We start from the raw sequence: 21,128 nt of genomic DNA on the forward strand, positions 1-21,128 counted from the left end.
GATTTACTCTTCTAATTCTCAGGCTCACATCCTTCAGCCGTTCGTCATCCTCCTTTTTATTTTCTGCAAAATAGGAATCTAGTGTCAAGATGTGACAAAATAGGCTTACCTACCACATGCTCAGCTAAGCCTGCAGTCATTGAGTTCAAAAGCGTGGATGTACAGGTATATGAAAACAAAACTACAAAATCATTATAATTTGTAGAAAATCCTCACGAACGGAATTCTTTCAGGAGTCACCCGTGCTCATTTACAGGGTTGCAGCTTATGCTGTACGCACGTACACTAACAGTCTAAAGTTTGGACAGGTGAATTTTGTTTACAAAACAACCATTTGACTTGATTTTTCTTTTTTTTTCTTTTTTTTTTTTGGAATTGATAAGTTGTAATGGATGGTGAAGGAAAAGCAGCCAATGACAGCCAGCAACAGCAAACATGGGAACTCATTCAATGCTGTTTAAAAAGCATCCCAAGATGCACCTCATGAAACTGGGAGATGATTGTTCAGAGTGACTGCTGCAATCTAGACTAAGAAGAAGGTCAAAATTAGTTAAAAGGGTTTTGGTCACTACGTAATTTCCATTCTTCTATTTGTTATTTCATAGATTTGATGACTTTACTATTATTCTAAAATATGGAAAATAGTAATAATGAGTAGCTGTATCCAAACTTTTGACTGGTAGTATAGATTTATAATCATATAGAATCTGCATTCACATTTCCACATGTTGCTGTGCCGTGTTTAAATAAGTGCATTCACTAATTAATAAAGGAAATTAATAAAGGTGTTTTATTTCATATGTCAAAATGATTTATCACATGCACAACTGCAGTGGTGTTGCAAAATTCCTTTAAGAAATGTTACTTCTCTTTTAATTGGCCTTATTTTAAGACGTACTGTATTTTAAGAGTTAAGAAATAAAGTACTAATCCAGAAAACAAGCTAATATGTTCCAAGTAAGTCTGTAGTTGAACCTGCCAGTCATTTGCAATGGAGCGAGGTGCTCTGAGTCATGCGTTCATTAATGTGTTAATTAGCCGTGACCTGGATGGGAATCAAGTCCCACATAGAGAATGTGTAAATTTAATACCAGTCAGTCATTTATTTGCCAAACAAGTCACCAAAACAGCCCTAATGATTCCCTGTGCGTCAATTAAATGACCGTTCATAGCTGTATAACATTTATTAATTTATGACCTTGTGAATTACGTTACTGATATAATTTAGATTTCTCCAAATCACAGTGTTTCATCAGTGATTCCCTAATAAATCTGTGTCTTTATGAAGGGCCGTAATGAAAAGGCAAACAGCAGTTGCACTGGACTATGACTGCAGTTATAAATGTCACACTTTTTCTACTTTAAACACAAAACGGTCCTGATGCCAACTTCTATTCTGGCTTCTTGTATTTGCACGTATGTAAGCATTCATCATAGCTTTTTGTTTAACTGCATGAAAACAACCAATGCAATAAAAATGGCTAAATTCATTAACTAAATGATATTCAGCATGACTGACTAAAATAAGGAGCTACAATAGGCATTTATCAAAGAATGGGGGTGGATGCAATATATAAGCTGTTTGTAAAGAGTACAAAATGTAAATATGTGACCCTGGATCACAAAACCAGTCACATGGGTCAATTTTGTGAAATTGAGATTTATACATCATCTGAATAAATAAGCTTTCCATTGATGTATGGTTTGTTAGGATATGACAATATTTGGCCGAGATACAACTATTTGTAAATCTGGAATCGGAGGGTGCAAAAAAATCGGAACATTGAGAAAATCGCCTTTAAAATTCTCCATTTATGTTCGCAATTGTGCTGCATTCACTCACAAATCTATGGTAGGAAATTTACAAAATATCTTCATGGAACATGATCTTTACTTAATATCCGAACAATGATTTTGACCCATACAATGTATTGTTGGCTATTGCCACAAATATACCCGTGCGACTTGTGACCGGTTTTGTGATCCAGGGTCACATATAAGCAGAACTGAAACATGACATTTGTATTTTTAATCATATCATAATTCTGGTATTTTATGAGAGATTTAGGTTAGGCTGTTACAGTGTTGCTCACTGCACAGTGCACGGCTGGCTATAAAGGTCACCGAGGACGACCGAGTCCTGGCATGTTGCAGTCAGGTATCTAAGAACAGACTCGCTCTCACCACTCAAACGGAGACAGGAAATCCTCTGTTTGACGCTGATAGGAGGCTGTGACATGGTTGCCATGGTGATCTGTCACTTCTTGTCCTGCTAAAGAGTGTGCTCAGAGGGCGGAGCTTCTCTCTGCGCTCACCAACCAGCCGAAAGGCGATTATATTTTCACTGGAGATCAGTATCATACTGTCCATTCCCTCAAATGTTCCACTGAACTCTAACACTGCTCATTGTCTGACAAGCATCAGCTCTTTCTTTCTTTAATATTTAACTGAGTGTGCATTTCATGTGTGCAAACAGCAACATTTCCACCGTAGAAAGAATCAGATGTAAGTATTCATAACAGAAACATACTTGATTTGATTTGCCCTTTACAATTTACAAAAATTTATTATAAAAAATATATATAATAAAGAATAACTGGTAACACTTTGCATTAAGGTTTCATTAATTCATTCACAATTAGTTAACAGTTAACAGTTAGTTAAAAATAGTTAACAATTCATGTTAGTTAACTATTGTTAACAAACGAGACCTTATTGTAAAGTGTTACCGAAATGATACCTACATGTTTTTTTTTTTTATTTCTTTATTTTTTTATTCTGCTGTCTGCTTTAGTTGGGAAATTCAATTATTTACAATATACTTATTTTCAGTCATTTTAAGGAAATGTTTCTATTTGTGCCTGAAAATCTCAGTAAAATTCATATATGCGTGATTTTAAATGACCAATTTGATTTATTTACTGCCCCTACGTCCCTAAGATGATTTCATACCAGCACAGTCAATTTTGAAATTCATATACTTATAATATGAAAGAATAATAGTACCCTTCAGGTAGTATCGTTCAGTTTTCGTGTGCCTTTATGGTCATTAAAATTATTTGGGTAGATAGCTGATTAGAGATGGCAAAAATTGGCTGATATTAGCATTTAAAAAAAAAAAAATGTACGATTTATACTTAAATTTCTTTTGCATTATACTAAACATAGTTAAAGGGGTCATTACATGGATTTAATTTAATTATTTTAATATCTTCCTTGAGGTTTACTTATAGCCTAATGTTAATAAAGTTTTTTTGCACACACACACACACACACACACACACACACACACACACACACATTACTATATGTACTTATTATAGTAAGTAAATACAGTAAAGTACAGTACAGTAAATTATGCATAATTACAACTAACCCTAAACCAAACACTAACCCTATCTGTAATTCTATTGTAAGTACATGTAGTTACTTTATATTACTAATTTGAGTACATTTTTTTAACTATGTCACCTTTAAATAAAGTGTAAACTTTATTCCTTCTGAAGTCTGTACAGAAACGAGTTGTTCAACTGGGCGCGTCAAAGCGAACGTTCTTTCATTCCTCCATTTGTCCTGTTGTCGGAAGACTCAAGTGCGTGGACTATGCCAGAAACTGAACACGCATCTGTATACTGTATCCAGTGTAGACAGCGTCAGTCATTATAATCTGAACACACATCTGTATACTGTATCAGTGTAGACAGCGTCAGTCATTATAATCTGAACACACATCTGTATACTGTATCAGTGTAGACAGCGTCAGTCATTATAATCTGAACACACTTCTGTATACTGTATCCAGTGCAGAAAGCGTCAGTCATTATAATCTGAACACACATCTGTATACTGTATCAGTGTATCAGAGTCAGTCATTATAATCTGAACACACATCTGTATACTGTATCAGTGTAGACAGCGTCAGTCATTATAATCTGAACACACATCTGTATACTGTATCAGTGTAGACAGCATCAATCATTATAATCTGAACACACATCTGTATACTGTATCCAGTGTAGACAGCGTCAGTCATTATAATCTGAACACACATCTGTATACTGTATCAGTGTAGACAGCGTCAGTCATTATAATCTGAACACACATCTGTATACTGTATCAGTGTAGACAGCATCAATCATTATAATCTGAACACACATCTGTATACTGTATCAGTGTAGACAGCGTCAGTCATTATAATCTGAACACACATCTGTATACTGTATCAGTGTATCAGCGTCAGTCATTATAATCTGAACACACATCTGCATACTGTATCAGTGTATCAGAGTCAGTCATTATAATCTGAACACACATCTGTATACTGTATCAGTGTATCAGTGTCAGCCATTATAATCTGAACACACATCTGTATACTGTATCAGTGTAGACAGCGTCAGTCATTATAATCTGAACGCACATCTGTATACTGTATCAGTGTAGACAGCGTCAGTCATTATAATCTGAACACACATCTGTATACTGTATCAGTGTAGACAGCGTCAGTCATTATAATCTGAACACACATCTGTATACTGTATCAGTGTATCAGCGTCAGTCATTATAATCTGAACACACATCTGTATACTGTATCAGTGTATCCGTGTCAGTAATTATAATCTGAACACACATCTGTATACTGTATCAGTGTAGACAGCGTCATTCATTATAATCTGAACACACATCTGTATACTGTATCAGTGTATCAGCGTCAGACATTATAATCTGAACACACATCTGTATACTGTATCAGTGTAGACAGCGTCAGTCATTATAATCTGAACACACATCTGTATACTGTATCAGTGTAGACAGCGTCAGTCATTATAATCTGAACACACATCTGTATACTGTATCAGTGTATCAGCGTCAGTCATTATAATCTGAACACACATCTGTATACTGTATCAGTGTATCAGCGTCAGACATTATAATCTGAACACACATCTGTATACTGTATCAGTGTAGACAGCGTCAGTCATTATAATCTGAACACACATCTGTATACTGTATCAGTGTAGACAGCGTCAGTCATTATAATCTGAACACACATCTGTATACTGTATCAGTGTATCAGCGTCAGTCATTATAATCTGAACACACATCTGTATACTGTATCAGTGTATCAGCGTCAGACATTATAATCTGAACACACATCTGTATACTGTATCAGTGTATCAGCGTCAGTCATTATAATCTGAACACACATCTGTATACTGTATCAGTGTAGACAGCGTCAGTCATTATAATCTGAACACACATCTGTATACTGTATCAGTGTAGACAGCGTCAGTCATTATAATCTGAACACACATCTGTATACTGTATCAGTGTATCAGCGTCAGTCATTATAATCTGAACACACATCTGTATACTGTATCAGTGTATCAGCGTCAGACATTATAATCTGAACACACATCTGTATACTGTATCAGTGTAGACAGCGTCAGTCATTATAATCTGAACACACATCTGTATACTGTATCAGTGTATCAGCGTCAGTCATTATAATCTGAACACACATCTGTATACTGTATCAGTGTATCAGAGTCAGTCATTATAATCTGAACACACATCTGTATACTGTATCAGTGTAGACAGCGTCAGTCATTATAATCTGAACACACATCTGTATACTGTATCAGTGTATCAGCGTCAGTCATTATAATCTGAACACACATCTGTATACTGTATCAGTGTATCAGCGTCAGTCATTATAATCTGAACACACATCTGTATACTGTATCAGTGTAGACAGCGTCAGTCATTATAATCTGAACACACATCTGTATACTGTATCAGTGTAGACAGCGTCAGTCATTATAATCTGAACACACATCTGTTTACTGTATCAGTGTAGACAGCGTCAGTCATTATAATCTGAACACACATCTGTATACTGTATCAGTGTAGGCAGCGTTAGTCATTATAATCTGAACACACATCTGTATACTGTATCAGTGTAGGCAGCGTTAGTCATTATAATCTGAACACACATCTGTATACTGTATCAGTGTAGACAGCGTCAGTCATTATAATCTGAACACACATCTGTTTACTGTATCAGTGTAGACAGCGTCAGTCATTATAATCTGAACACACATCTGTATACTGTATCAGTGTAGGCAGCGTTAGTCATTATAATGGGTTATATTTGGTTTTGATGAGACGTTCACATCGAGTGAAGGCAAATGTCAGCCGTTGAATGCCAGTGGGCGGGGTCTATGGTGAGATGATGTATAACTATTCTTCGATGTCTTGCTCTGGAGGCAGGCATATGAAAATATGTTTGCCTGTGTGATGTCACAGATCCCACAATATCCAAACAAGCTTTTTTTGGAGCTTGATTAAATGCTTTGTTTATAATGAGTAAGACATTTTCAGCTATGAAACTTGTAGGAGGTTTTAATGGTACAAATACTTTTTATGTGACAACGGATCAAGGCAATTTGATTTCTCAGGTGATTTCCCACCCCTTCCCATAATGTGATAAAGTTTAGTTTACTGTTAATTATATCAGCAGTTAGTCATGAGGGCACATACAGCACACAAATTCACAATTTCCTTTTGTTCCGTTTCAAACAAGTCAAGTAAACTTGCACTGCTGAGAAGGTAAGAGAAAACTCTGCTGGCATTATACCGTGTAAGCTGAAGCTTTTTTTCCAAAAGCAAAAAATGTAGCTTGCCTCAGACTAAACATTTTCCCCCCCTAATCATGTTTTGAAGCTATGAGATAATGTCCTTGCAAAGCATGTGAAGGTTTCCTCTTGTTCAGAGGGCATGATGACAGTATATGTAAACTTTCCACTGGCTTAATAAAGATCTTTGTTCCATTTCTTCACTGCCTCATCTGCAAGTCAATGCCAGGGCAATTCACAGCTTGCTTTTGTAGTTTTAATCTCCGCACCTGATCTGCCAACTGTGAAGGATTCTTCCCATGTGTGGCTTTTTCTTTCACATGACGACTGCGGCCTTGAGTGGGAGGTTTTTGAAATAATAATAATAAAAATAAAGCCTGTATAATCCATTACTGAATAATGACAGGCTTTTCGTGCAACTCCATAATAAAATACCATGCTTACTGCATTGCTGCTAATAAACACAAAAGAAGCTGGGACGTATGGATTTGATTAAATAGCCTTCGAGAAACATGCAAAACCTATTAAAAGTCTCTGTCATCGGAGGGTCTGTTCAAATTCTCCATCACGATTTTGTGATGCAAATCGGGTCTGGCATCGAAATGTAACTTCATAATTAATTCCTGAGCTAACAAGACCTCATGGGAAGCTGTTCGTATATAGTGGTATAGCATTTTGCCCTCCCAAAATTACCCTTTCTCAAGCTCAGGGCTTTATTTACTTGAAGTAGCCCGCTCCCTGAGACTAAAAGTAATGTTCTCACCTTTCCTTACAGTATTGGTTATACTATAGTACAGTCCTTTGGTATATACCATGATACTGAATGATTACCATATTGATGTAACAATACCTTTGTCAAAGAATACATGTAATGCTATAGTCCCTTTGCAAAACAAACAAACATGACATTGCAAAACTTTTTGGTTTCTTTGTTGTTAATTCTTGAGTTATGAGCAATAAATGTCAATGTTACAATTATAGAAAGTTCTGTCATGCAACTCTAGGTGGCGCAGGCTGCTTGCAATCACATTATTCTCAATAGGGCACAGCCAGGGCCGGCCCGAGGCATAAGCGAACTAAGCGGCTGCTTGGGGCCCCCTCGCCACCAGGGGGCACCCCAAGCGAGTTTTTTTTTTTTTTTTTTTACATATTAATTAACTTAAACAAAAGACATAAATGAATGAATGGATTAATAATTCAAGACAAGAAAATTCTGATTTCATGATCAGTACTGCCTACAACTGGTGCAGTGACTGCCAGTGTTTGAGTCATGCGCATAACCTTGCGTGCACAGACAATTCGTGCGAAAAGTCACGGTAATGTTAAGCCATGTCACAAAAATTTGATTTGATCAATGATTTATCCTTTAAGTTTAATGATATTCAGAACAGAACAAGGATAAAAAATAACTATAAACAAGCCAAAACGAATTAATTTAAAGCGAAAGTGTAAGCGGCGTTGGGCTCACGTATCTCTCTCATTAGAATCAAAATGTTTAAACATTCGCGATGGATTTGGATGGCAAACTATTCTTTATTATAGGCTTCTTTGTACTTCACCCACGTTCCAATATCGAAGAAAAAAATAATTCTCTTCACATGCGCAAAAATGTGCTTGAAATCCAATCGAGGGAAAAAATCATTCTCTTCACATGCGCAAAAATGTGCTTGGAAACATCACAGTGGGGGGTGCTTAGGCTGCGCAGCGTTGAATGGTACGAATTAGGCTACTACTGACTATTTAAACAGAGCAGTGTAATTTTTATATGTTAGGTTGACTATTTTTTTATTATATTTTATTACGGCTATAACGAACAGGATGCGATATCATTGCAATGCTATGTTGTGTGTCTGTGTGTGTGTGTGTGTGTGTGTGTGTGTGTGTGTGTGTGTGTGTGTGTGTGTGAGGCGCGGACGCGATCGAACAGTGGAAACATAAAAACATATTCCGTCATGTTCATACAAGTCATCATTTAAACTTCAAAGTGTTGCAAAGCGTTGGAGGATATTTTGCAAATTATAATTTTTTATATGTTTTGTTTTCAGAAGTTTCAAAGAGTTAGTAAAAGAGTAAAGAAAAAGTTAAAACATTTTTATTTAAGTATATCTATTTTTTATTAAGTATTTATTTTGTATTGATACATAACCTCATTGTATTAATTTATAATGTAACATTATAGAGTGACATTGTGTCAATAATCGTCAAGCACAGCACAGGTGACTCCGCGTGTTGGGAGGGGGCCCCCAAATCAAATTCTGCTTAGGGCCCCCAAAAGGCTCGGGCCGGCACTGGGCACAGCTGATTGGTTCCTCCTGTATCAGTATCCAATGAGCTTGTTGCTGAACTTCAAATACTTTGCTGTAGCAGTGCAGTGCACTTTCAGAAACCCTCCACCCTCCCCAGCTCCACCTGTATAGAGTATACAGGTAATTTATGTACGCTATATTGTACAGTAGTCAGTGTTAGGAGTAACGCATTACAAAAGTATTTATATTACAGTAATATATTACTTTTTGCAGTAACGCAGTGATATACCGCATTACTAATAAAATAAAGTCTTTTTTGCATGTTACAAAACCGCATTTTAACCCGAAATTAAGCAGTGTTAGTAGTGTAAGTGTTGGATTAGTGTTAGTTTTCACCAGAGAAAAAAATCTGCTGGTAAAATAGTATGTATTAGTATGTATAAAACAGTATTACTTAAATTAAAAGAAGATGAAAGAATAGAAATGAAAAGAAAACTAGGTTGTGCGTCATTAGGCTATAGGTTGCATAGTGGGCTCTAGCTCTATTGTGTTTGGTGTCTCTTCCATAATTTACCAGACTTTGATCGTTTGTCTACTTGTGTGATTCTGACAGTGATTGTTACTTATTGTATTGCACCATGAGCCTTCCTACACAGTCAGCAGCAAAAAATATTTTAGCATTTTAGAATGCCTAATCATAACTCTGTGGTTATTTTGGTGAAAGTAACGCAAAAGTAGTGTAACACGTTACAATTCAGAGGCAGTAATATTGTAATGTAACTAATTACTTTCAAATGACAGTAACTAGTAATTTATAATTTATAACTTTTTGGAAGTAACTTGCCCAACTCTGACAGCAGCAGCATGTCTTACTTGATCACAGCAGCGTCTTGTAAGTATTGTCAGTAGCAAGTCCTGTACTTTGACAGTTTCACCATGTGCCAACCTTTTTCAAGAAAATGTTATTTTCTTCAGTATTGGCAGGCAGTATAAAAGTCTTTTGCCTGTGTTTTAGGTTGATCTTAGTAAGTTTTATAGAAGACAGAAAGGGAAAAGCTGTGCCTTTATTAGAAAGTATTGATGATAGTGACGGCAGTGCATCAGAAAATGCGGTCGTAGAAAGAAAGGAAGAGGTTGAAGATCAAGGATGATAGCAGTGAGGGTAATGGCGGTGATGAAAAATAAAAGTCATAGATTGTTGTGGAAGTCAGACATTTGAGTACATTATCCTGCCAGTATAGAAGATGTGATCCATACTACAACCAGAGGTCAGGAAAGATGCCACTGCCTATCCTCACTACACTGACAAGAAACGGCTATTTTTTAATGCTTTTTAAAACACTAAGACATGGTTTCACTACTTTCCAGGCAGTTAAATTGTGTCTGAATTCGAGTCAAACATTTTTTTTGTTACATTTTCACATGTGAGTTCCAAATGAAATATAGTAGAACAAGATGAAATAGAGTGTTTAATGTTTTTTTGAAACACTAACTCCTTTTCACTCCTTTTCAGAGAGTCAAGTGTGTGAAGTTTCAGACAATTTGCCAAAAATGATTGACCCTAATAGGACAAAGTCAGTTATAAATGACAAAATCCTAAAAAAGACAAAGGTCGGATGTAGAAAACTAATTTTGGGAAATGATTTTAGTCTTAAATATATGTAAAATATAAAGTCATTAATTTGTTTTAACTGTGATTTCACAATTAGCCCCATGACTACATTTCCCATCATCTTCTGTAGCAGCACAAGCATTAGTTTCACCCTTAATGTCCATCCTTTCCTCTTCCTTCTTTTGTATTAGTGCTTATTCCCGTTTTGTCAGTAAAGGAAAGGAAAAAGAGAAAGACATGAAATGAAAATGAGTTCATTCGAATCTGATCGAAATCACATTTTTGACTTCACTTGAAGGCCGAATGATTTCCTTGAGTAATTGAGATCAGCAAAATTTCCACAGAAATGCTTTTCAAGGTCTTCAGCATTTTCAGAACCGTTTCTGTTTCCTCAGAGACACATCATTTGCCTGAATTCTTCTCTTCAGATGTCAGCTAGGGTCGGGCTTGGGAAACATGAAAGACATACCCTGACAACTGGTGTTTTTCTGTTTCAGGGGTGTATGTGCCTCAGGGTTCAGCTGGAGCAGGACCAGGTGGGGCTGGATATCTACCAGGTGCTGGACTTTACCCAGGTATAACCAATAACAGCCATGAGAGTAAAGTTGAACCATTTCTTCTCGGTTACACTTGACAAGATGTGTACTCATCTGCTCTGATAGTCCTATAACTCTCACTGGTTTCAACAGGTGCTGGGACGTCCCAATACAAAGCAGCAAAAGCAGCAGGTAAGATCATTTTACTTTGACTATGAGCACTGTAGGGTGATTTCCTCCACTGAGACCAGAATCCTGTGTTGTTTAACATCAGTCAGACTTTATTCACTCAACCAACCAACCGAACAATCAATCAATGTTGCACCTCAGAACTTAATATTAACTGAACCATTTTAATTATTTATCCAACTGATCAGTGGTGTAGAATTAACATGAAAATGACAATATGAAGGCATCAGTCATGACAACAGCATCAGCGCACTGAACCAGATTCTGGAATTGAAGTACAAGCTCCTTATTCCAAACCCTCCTCAATCACAATATTTTTTTGTGAATTCTGTTCTCTAAATTAAAATTTCTAAATCATATCTTTGTAATATCTGTTGGATATCAGGTGAACTCAATAAACCACAAACTGTAACTGTATCTTTTTTCCTTGCAATAATGATGGCAATGTTCCTTAGCATTGTATTTCATGAAGTCCAATAGCTTGCACATTATAAACCTATCATCAGTTCTGTAACTCAACAGCTATTAAGTGTGTTTACTGCCAGACTATATCAGTAAGAGTGAGCTGTCATTCACAGTTACTCATGTAACACCTATAAAAGTCAAAGTTCACCTGTGTGCCAGTCAGTAATGTGTAATGTATGCTACTCGAGCGGACACAGATAAAGCGTTTCATAAACGCGAGAGGGATACTAATGCACTACGCTCTTGTTCAGCAGGAGGATATGGAGGAGCGGCTGGGACTCTTGGCACAGGTGCTCAAACGGGAGCTTTAGGGGCTGGAGGTTATGGAGCTGGTAAGAGCTATTCAAGGTCATTCATACAAGGACACTTATTTGCATGCTTACAAGTATGCCGATTTGTACACTGAATTAGCAAAGCAATTAAAAAGATTTTCAGTAGTAACAATTGTGTAATGTAGCAAGCCAGAGTAATGTCATGAAATTTGTATCACTACCCTTACAAAAAAGTACTGTGGTGGTGCCATGGTAAGTGTTGTAATGATGGTACTAAATCATGGCCTTTTAAAATACACCATAGTAAAGTTTAACATATGCATATACTGTACCATAGTATAGTATACAAAACGTTTCAAAAAGTGGGTTCCACTTTATTTCAATAGTCCACTTTAGACCTTCTACTAACTATAAGTAACTTTGCAGCTACATGTCAACTAACTCTCATTAGAGTATTAGTAGACTGTCAGGAGACTGTTAGGTTATGGTTAGGTGTTTCGGGTTTGTAGAATAAGTTGACTTGTAGTTGCCAAGTTACTTATGGTCAGTAGAATATCTGTTGGGGGACCATCAAAATAAAGTGTTAGCAGATATTAAGCATACAGTCTACTAATCCTCTAATGACAGTTAGTTGGCATGTAGTTGCAAAGTTACTCATAGTTAGTAGAAAGTCTAAAGTGGACTATCGAAATAAAGTGTTACCAGATTTTGTAATGTTGGAATGTTGTCATATAGAATTTTTAAGGAAAAAAGTTTAGACGGTTTAAAAAGTTATTATCAACGCTGCATTCATTTGATAAAAAAAAATACAGTCAAATCAGTAATATTATGAAATATTACATTTTAAAAAACTCTATTCTATGTCAATATATTTTAAAATGTAATTTATTCTTCACTGTCACATGATCCTTCAGAAATCATTCTAATATGATGATTTGATGCTCAAGAAACATTTATTATTATTCTCAATGGTTGAAAACAGTTGTGTACAATAGCTTCATATTTGTTTGGAAACCTTGATACATTTAATTTTTCAGGATTCTTTGATAAAAAGAAAGTTCAAAAGAACAGCATTTATTTGAAATAGAAATTTAAAAAATAAATAATAACCTCATATGTTTGAACAGTATTACACATTATTATATGTGTAATAGATATGTTGGTTCCTTATTATATTTTGGCTTTTATACTCGGAAGTGACATTAAAACCGATCTGCTATTAGTATTTCCAAAATATTTCCAAAATTATATTGATTGATTGAAGCATCTCAGTGAACTGGACAATCTTCATGTAAAGTCATTAAACAAAAAAGCACCAGTTTATATTAGGAGCTGGTGGAAACCCTCCTAAACCAGATAAGTCCACTGAGAATTTTGGCACAAATTCAAATAATACATCTCAATAAGTGTGAGGTCCCAGTGCCCAGAGTTGATCAGAGTATTCTTGATTCTATGTGTTGAAATACGAATATGATACTGCCATGTTTCTTCAGTACACTTTTAGGCTACTGGCTTTTACCTATGGTCAGAATATCCCTTTTTTTTTTTTAGATGAAATGAGTGGGCGACCTGATCGTTTTCAGCCCAGCTGACTAAATTATTGTAAACTTACATCAGTGCTACTCAAACAATGGGGCATCAGTGCTGATGATGTTATTGGAACACGGGCAATACAATATGTGGAAATCTTGGCGCCTACCAAGTGCAACTGAACCCATTCTGATACTGTAATGTAAATATTGTTGCTTTCTCTGTCAAACCAAGCACTATTGGTGCATTAGCCCCATTCGGGTATAATTAAATTTCCTAAAGCAGCGCCGATTCCAGCGACATGTTTGGAGAGATAAGGAATTAAACAAATGTAACCAGGCTCGATAAACTTTGGAGCAGCTCACTGGCTCCTCTGAGAAAGACCTTTTCACTCTGAAAGAGCTTATAAACTCCCCGATATCAGATTTTGCAGTGGAAGTTGTCTTTGGCTGTGATTGTTGGATTGAAGAAGGAGATAATTGTCTAATCTTTCGCTTTTCATCTTTGAGGTAAAAATACTTAACAGATCTGAGGAAAAGCAGACGGCATTCGGATCCCAGGCCTCACATATAGCTGATGTGGAGCACATGACCTAGCATGAACAGAATCCTCAGAAAACACTGTATTTGAGATTAGATTGGATGTAAGGAAGTATCTGAATGTGCTCAGTGCCTGCAGTTCAGCAGTTGACCAAACTGAAAATCAGTCATGGCTGTGTGTTCCTGTATTTCACTCAAATGGGAGATAATGGGTAGGATTACACACATTCTGTGCCAGCAGAACTCTGCAGAAAGCTACACAGATTTTCACAGAATTTGAACCCCCATTCATTTATAAACCACCAGTTGCACATGTTCCCTGGCCCTTGTATGTTCATTTATTAAATAAATCTGTAAGATTTTACCTGAATGCTGTGGAAATATAAACCAGAAGACAGAAAACAATGAGTGCAGTGCTGAAACGGGGCGGCGCTACCTGACCAGATAAAAATGCGGTTGTCTTCCCTTTTGCCAAATAGGTATAAAGACTTCAACACCCATAATGCACTGGGCATGTTGCCATCCAAGGCCACTCCCTCTAGTCTGCTATGGATATGGGTGAACAGTCAAATACCGCCTTTTTTGAGTAGATAATACTTAGCAAACTTTTAGTCATATTGGTGTCAACTTGTATTGTTCTCGAGTGCAAGAATTCAAAGAGTAAACATTTAGGGGGAGTGAATTGCTTTCGGTTTTCACTGAAGGGTCTGGTGCGTTGTAGGCAAAGAATTGCAAATACGCAGAGAACGACGCAACGGAAAATCTGAAAAACCTCCATGTTTGTAGTCAGCATTTCAAACTGGATGACCATGACATAGTGTTTTAGGCTAAACGGAGGGGGAAACTAAAAGAAACTGCCGTTGTAGGAATACAAAAATGTGGAAGTATATTCTGTAGTTTTCAAGCCCTGGAGCTGTCAAAATCGTTTTGTGTAATTATATATTTAAGTGCTGATTAATAATAATTATCTAGCCTACATAGCCTACTATAGTGTTAGGAGAAGGGTTTGGTTTAGGGTTAGTTGCATGCAATTATGCACAATTTATAGTTATTACGATAGTAACTACATGTAACGTACAAGGGCACTGTATAATGAAGTGCTACTTTTAACAAAGTTAATAATCTAGGGAAGAATGAGGAAAACATTGATTGTAGCATTGAACTGGCAAACATTGAATGTAATTTGTCTTTAATCAGACAAAAACAAAATGTAAAAAAAAAAAATCAAAGGAAAGTGGCTGCCCCTCACAGACGACTGTCACATCAACTAAAACAAAACAACAACAATATAAACTCAAGGCCTGGTCCTCTCTCGCCTTCCACTGTCGCCCTCCTCATTTTATCATTATGGAGCTCCTCCGTGGGGCTCATTAACATTCAATCCACCGCCCTTGCTCCGCTCTGACAACACTCTGCCCCGCCCTGCTTCTTGCCAAACTACCAAATAAATGTAAAAACTGGATCTGGGCTGCCTTACTCAAAAACATCATAATGTAGATTTAAGGGTTAAATCATTATAGAGTGTTAAGCCTGGTTTATACTCGCCACATCCGCAGGAGAATGTGGCAAAAATGACTACTTGGACGTCCCAGAATCGACTCTAAATCAGCTGGACCACCTGGGGATAGAGTCTCCATCTCCCAGTAGCTGTCGTGAGAGTGCATTAGTCACACGATAGAGCTCGTCCAGAATGTGAATAGCACGGAGCGACCTGACCTGCTGCTGACTCCAGAGGAGGAGATGGCGGGCGAGTTGTGACATGCATTGTGAGCGCACGCTGCCTTGATGGTTGATGTACACAAACTAGTGTTTGGTCTGAGTCCACCTTTGTCGAGTCCGAGTCCAAAGAGGGCCGAGTCAGACTTGAGTCCGAGTCCTTAACATCCGAGTCGAGACCGGCCGAGTCCACAAAGATTTAAATGATTTGAAATTGACCTTTCACAAAGACCCGCCCCTCTTAGTTACTGTTGCTACGTCCGACAAGCCATTCTGCTCTCACTCCACATGTTCTCACACAGTGAAAAATATATTTCAGAGCAAAGAGGACACTGACAATGCGCCAACAGACAAGACAGAGCAGGCTACTTCTGGTATGAAATCTCCGCTTTCAATTTTTTTTTTTTTTTTATGAAATTCAAACAATAATTACTGGTTTGTGGTGTTTTAATGTGTAGGCCTCAGTTCAAGCAGCACATGAACTGATAATCTCTTCTAGTTATAGCACAAATTAAACATGAATGAACATCAGAACTGCAAAAAGAAATCAATACACACCATTTTTTAAGTTCAAGTCCACTGACTTTAATCTACTAACTGGTTTGGTTTGTTTGTCGGACAAAAATGGCGGGTATCTGCATTATGATTGGTCAGATCGCCTGTCAATCAAATTCTGGCAAAAGGTCTCAACACTGAGCTCTTAAATTAATATTTTAAAACTTACAAAATGATTGCAATGTATAGTTACAGTCATACGTTTACCTATTGTACATCTTTCAGAATCTGCAAGGTAATGTTCAAGAATGCAACACGATGCATTAAGAGCCAGGGGTAAACTTTTGAGCAAGATGATGGTGATGTTGAAATTTTTCTTATTTTGTTTTACATGTTATATCTTATTTAGCCTCTGAAGGGCAGGACTAAATTAATTAATGGAATAAAAAAAATTAAAAAAAAATTATACCAATCATCCAGTTCAAAAGTTTACACCACCTGGCTCTTAACGGATGCTTCCTTCTTGAGCATCACTGAATGTTTGCAGGGTTTGTAATAGTTGTGTATGAGTCCATCAGTTGTCTCCAGTGTGAAAAGATGGATCTCACAATCATAGTCAATGCTAGTAAGGAGTCAAATATGCAGAAGATGCTGGAAAAGCAAAGAATGTGCAGGAGCTGGAGGATTTTTCCTCATGAACAATCATTAAAAAAAACCCAGTGTGGATCATTCAGGTAATGATACACAATATTAAAATCAAGCCTATGTAATTTGTCTTGTATTTTGTGTTCAAGCTTTTTCAGGGCAGTACTAAATAGAAACTATGTTTTTATGATCCTTCTTATTAAAAAAATAAATAAAAATAACATTTTGGAGAATCTGCAAGGTGTATGTAAACTTATGAATAAAGTGTAAATGTAACAAAAATCCATAACATTATTAGACGCCAAAATGTTGTTATGGTTACCACGTTCTCATGTTGCTATGGTTACTATGTCAATCATCGCAATTTCATGACTCAGGACTAAAATTTAGCGGATTCACTCCCACATTAAAATGCAGTTATCACTCTTTATAATTTAAAGTGTGAATGTAACCATTGGTCCTCTAGAAGCATGAAAAACAAAACTATTATTTAGATTTTCAATAGCACTCCCTTTAAGCTACTTACTTACCGCGTTCTGCACTCTCACTAAAACTCGTCATAAACACTGAAGTTGTCCGCACTGCACAGTGAATCTCTTATTTATATTGCGTCTAGACTTTGTTGTTTATGAGGGGATTTGCGAAAGGATAAAGCTTGTGCTGATTCTGAACATACATTTTGAGCGAATTCTCCGCATGGTGACTCTAAAACGCCTCTGATTTGCCACTGTGTTCATGTGCTTATACATGTCTGTGATTGGCTACAATGCTCAACGCTGAAACAACACAAGTAGTTTCATTTAGTTTTTGAATATTATTGTGTCCTCCTTTGCCTGACTCGACTGTACTCGGCAAATTTTCCGAGTCTAAAATGTCCGAGTCCGTGTCGAGTCCTTGTACTGGTACGACCGACCCTCGAAAGCAAACCGAAGAAACGGTCTGTGTCGAGGGAAAATCAAAACGTGGAAATACACACCCTTCAGGTCAATCGCTGCGAACCGATCTTGGGGGCAAATGCACATGAGAATGCACTTGCAGATCCAAGATCAGCTGGAACCCACCCCCTTTCTTGTGTATGAGGAAGTAAGGACTGTAAAACCCTGACAGAAAAGCATTCTTTTAATTGAAACAAAAGATTCTACGCCCCGGTCCTCCTCGGGTGGAAGGAGTGGTGTATGATCACCACTTCCTGGTTCAGAGCAGCTCCGTCTCAGGGCTGCTTTGATGGACATTTGGAGGGTTTTGTGTCTGAGGAACGGGCTGTGTCGCCTGGAGCAAGTCAAGTCAAGTCAAGTCATCTTCATTTATATAGCGCTTTTAACAATGTAGATTGTTTCAAAGCAGCTTTACAGAGATAAACGTATAATTTAAGGTAACAGAGATTGTTTTGGCTTTATAGCGGTTCTTTAATAAAGTTATTTTCCAGCTAAAGTTAGTTTTGATTGATTCGCTTCCGTCGCAACGATCATTTGTTATTAAATTAGAGGCCACTAAGACGACACCGTTCTCTCTACACAGACTTTAAACGCGAACCTGTGAGAAACGCTGATGGCGTTCACATGCGCATTAAGAATTGGTTCTATAGTTATGTGCGTTTGAATATATGTGCGCAGGTTTGTAATTCCCTACAAACCAAGCCTGAACAAAGTACTGGTCTTTCCTTATAAATTTTGATACAGAATTTTATTTTGTCACTTCGGGGTAGGTACGCAAAACGAATTTCCCGACAACGCTTTATCTGGAGTGGTAAAGGGATCCTCCATAGGGAGAGACTAGTCGGCACTTCAGCACTGCGTTGTCATCGGGTCCAGGCGAAGGTCCTTCGTCAGATCTGGATACGGCCTGGATCCGGAAGGCTGCGGGAAAACCTCGGGATAAACAAAGACACTAAAATTAGCGTAGATGCCATTCTTCTTATGATGTAACGAGTACATCAGGATTTATGGGAAGTGTTCCCGGTTCCGGCTGACCTAATATATGCAGCCTAACACTGAATTATAGAAGTCTATAATGTATTATGTGAATGCTAGGTCAAAGAGATGTGTCTTTAGTCTGGCTTTGAACTGACAGAGTGTGTCTGCTTCCCGGACAATGGTAGGTAGACTGTTCCAGAGTTTTGGTGCTAAATAGGAGAAGGATCTACCGCCAGCAGTCGATTTTGATATTCTAGGTATCATCAACTGACCGGAATTTTGAGATCGCAATAGACGTGAAGGACTATAATGCGTTAAGAGCTCGCTCAAGTACTGCGGAGCTAAACCATAATAGTGCTTTATAAGTAATCAGCAATATTTTAAAATGTATGCGATGTTTAATAGGCAGCCAATGCAGTGTACAATGCAGGGAGCAGGTGTAGAAGCCGCAGGGGGACGCCCTCAACGACAGGGAGACTGGGGGAAACCAGTTTGAGATGATTTGAGCTTTGTGACATAGTGCGTTATCCTGCTTGAAGCAGCCATTAGAAGATGTGTACACTGTGATCATAAAGGGATGGACATGGTCAGCAACAAAACTCAGGTAGGTTGTGGCACTTAAATGATGGTCAATGGGTACTAAGGGGCTCAACCATGCTTAGTTTCGCCAGCTAACCAGTCTAAAGTTACAGATTGCCAGAACATTGCATGCATGTTTTTCAAATGCCCCATACATCCCTGGCCCTCTGATCATGTGATAATCAAAAAAAGAGAGAGCTGTAAAAATGTAAGTGCATGTACATTTAAAAAGAAGAGTTCATTAAACCTGAGACCATACATCGGACAAGCCGTTTGGAGAATTGATAGATGCAGTGGTCCCGCTGGGATTTCTGGGCCCCGTGGCTAACTTTTCTCCATCAGTGGAATGGGTCCCCTGTCTGACCAGATTCACACGATTTTTTAAGATCCTACAATATTTACTTTATTCTGGGGAGGACAATCAACATTTTCTCAAAGCACTTTGTTTTTACTGACCATTTATTTACAGTGAAAACTTTGCTAGCATTTAGGCTCACTGATAAAATGTTTAGCTTGAGCCACTTTGGCTAAAGCATCTGGCAACTAAAAAGCAGTAAATGGGTTCTTTATGGTTCACAACTGTAAATTTGCTATTTGACTTATATTTCTTCTATAATGATCGATTTATTTCAGTTTATAGCAGAAATTACACAGTAAATGAAAGATTGTTTCCTCCCCTTAGCCGTCTGCTCTACCATAAGAAGTCATGACCATTTTATAATGGTCTAGCAACTATAATCAAAAGGTCATCAGCAAAGTATGTGTATGATTCAAGTGCCTGATAGTACAACATCATGGCTTATTTTTTCCAGTGTACCTATTGTAAATCTTGGGATTACTTATAAGCCTTCGCAGACAGTATTGAAAAACATCCACTGTATGCATGGCGACTCCTGTGAACACATAGACAGCGAAAAGATACCTGGTGTTTAATTAAAGCAATGTGATGGCTGAGACGAGTGATTTGAGTCATGAGCTTGACTCATGCGAGGCCTTGAAAAACAGAGCTAATTGTGAAGCCTGTCATCATTATTGTGATGAACTGTTGAAATTGGGGAGGGTAACTTTTGGAAACCATCAGATAGTCCCAGTGCCTGAAGCAAAGGAGGATTCTGCATTGCTTCCCTCTGCCAACGCTGTACAAAATGGCTCATTCCGGGTGAATAGCACCCAAAGTCACATAGCTTGCATGACCTGAAACTGTGGGCGGTTTCCTTCATTGCACATGTGCGTGAGTTTAATCTTATAAACATCATGCTTAGATTGGAGGTGACGGGGAAAGGTTTGGCTCGCAAGACTTTTTGCATTGAATTTATTGGATTAATTTTGCAATGGCTAAACAGGCAGCTGCATTTTATTTAGTCACCTGATCTCAAAACCAGATATTGTTTTGATCTGTACAGAAACCAGAACAGCATAACCCTGAGAAAGTATGTCAGGTTTTGCTTTCCACATGCTTTTCTATTGTCTCAGTGAGAGGAGCCAGTTTGTTTCAGACTTGAAAGGGAGCGAGGGGTAAATGCAGAGAGAATGAAGGGTGTGGGCCAGGCAGATGAGCTGGGAAGAGCCAGCGAGTCTTGAGAAGCACATGTGCTTTTCATTAGCTGGCTCAGACCTGTCCTTAAACTGCTCGCTTCTGGCCTCTGATTGTGAATAATGGCTGATCCTCATGTCGCAGAGTCCACACTGACATCCTCCAACTCCCGCAGGAGCCACGCATCACTTCCTCTGCTCGTCCCCAGGTGCAGACAATATG

At 37.8% G+C, this 21,128-nt stretch overlaps 1 protein-coding gene across 7 annotated transcripts in view; it reads left to right on the forward strand.

Annotated features, from left to right (window-relative positions):
- The window catches only part of elna (elastin a), an 87,043-nt gene that overhangs the window by 6,390 nt on the left and 59,525 nt on the right, over positions 1 to 21,128 (forward strand). For 6 of the 7 annotated variants that reach the window (XM_081370683.1, XM_081370687.1, XM_081370688.1 and 3 more), the window contains exons 2-4: positions 10,991 to 11,068; positions 11,183 to 11,221; positions 11,935 to 12,015. In XM_081370683.1, coding sequence (XP_081226809.1) covers positions 10,991 to 11,068; positions 11,183 to 11,221; positions 11,935 to 12,015 — 198 coding nt within the window. The remainder of the gene's footprint in view (positions 1 to 10,990; positions 11,069 to 11,182; positions 11,222 to 11,934; positions 12,016 to 21,128) is intronic. The other variant, XM_081370684.1, reaches the window with a different exon arrangement.

This window comes from Scardinius erythrophthalmus, assembly GCF_964197995.2.
Source record: "Scardinius erythrophthalmus genome assembly, chromosome: 7".
Lineage (NCBI taxonomy): Eukaryota > Metazoa > Chordata > Actinopteri > Cypriniformes > Leuciscidae > Scardinius > Scardinius erythrophthalmus.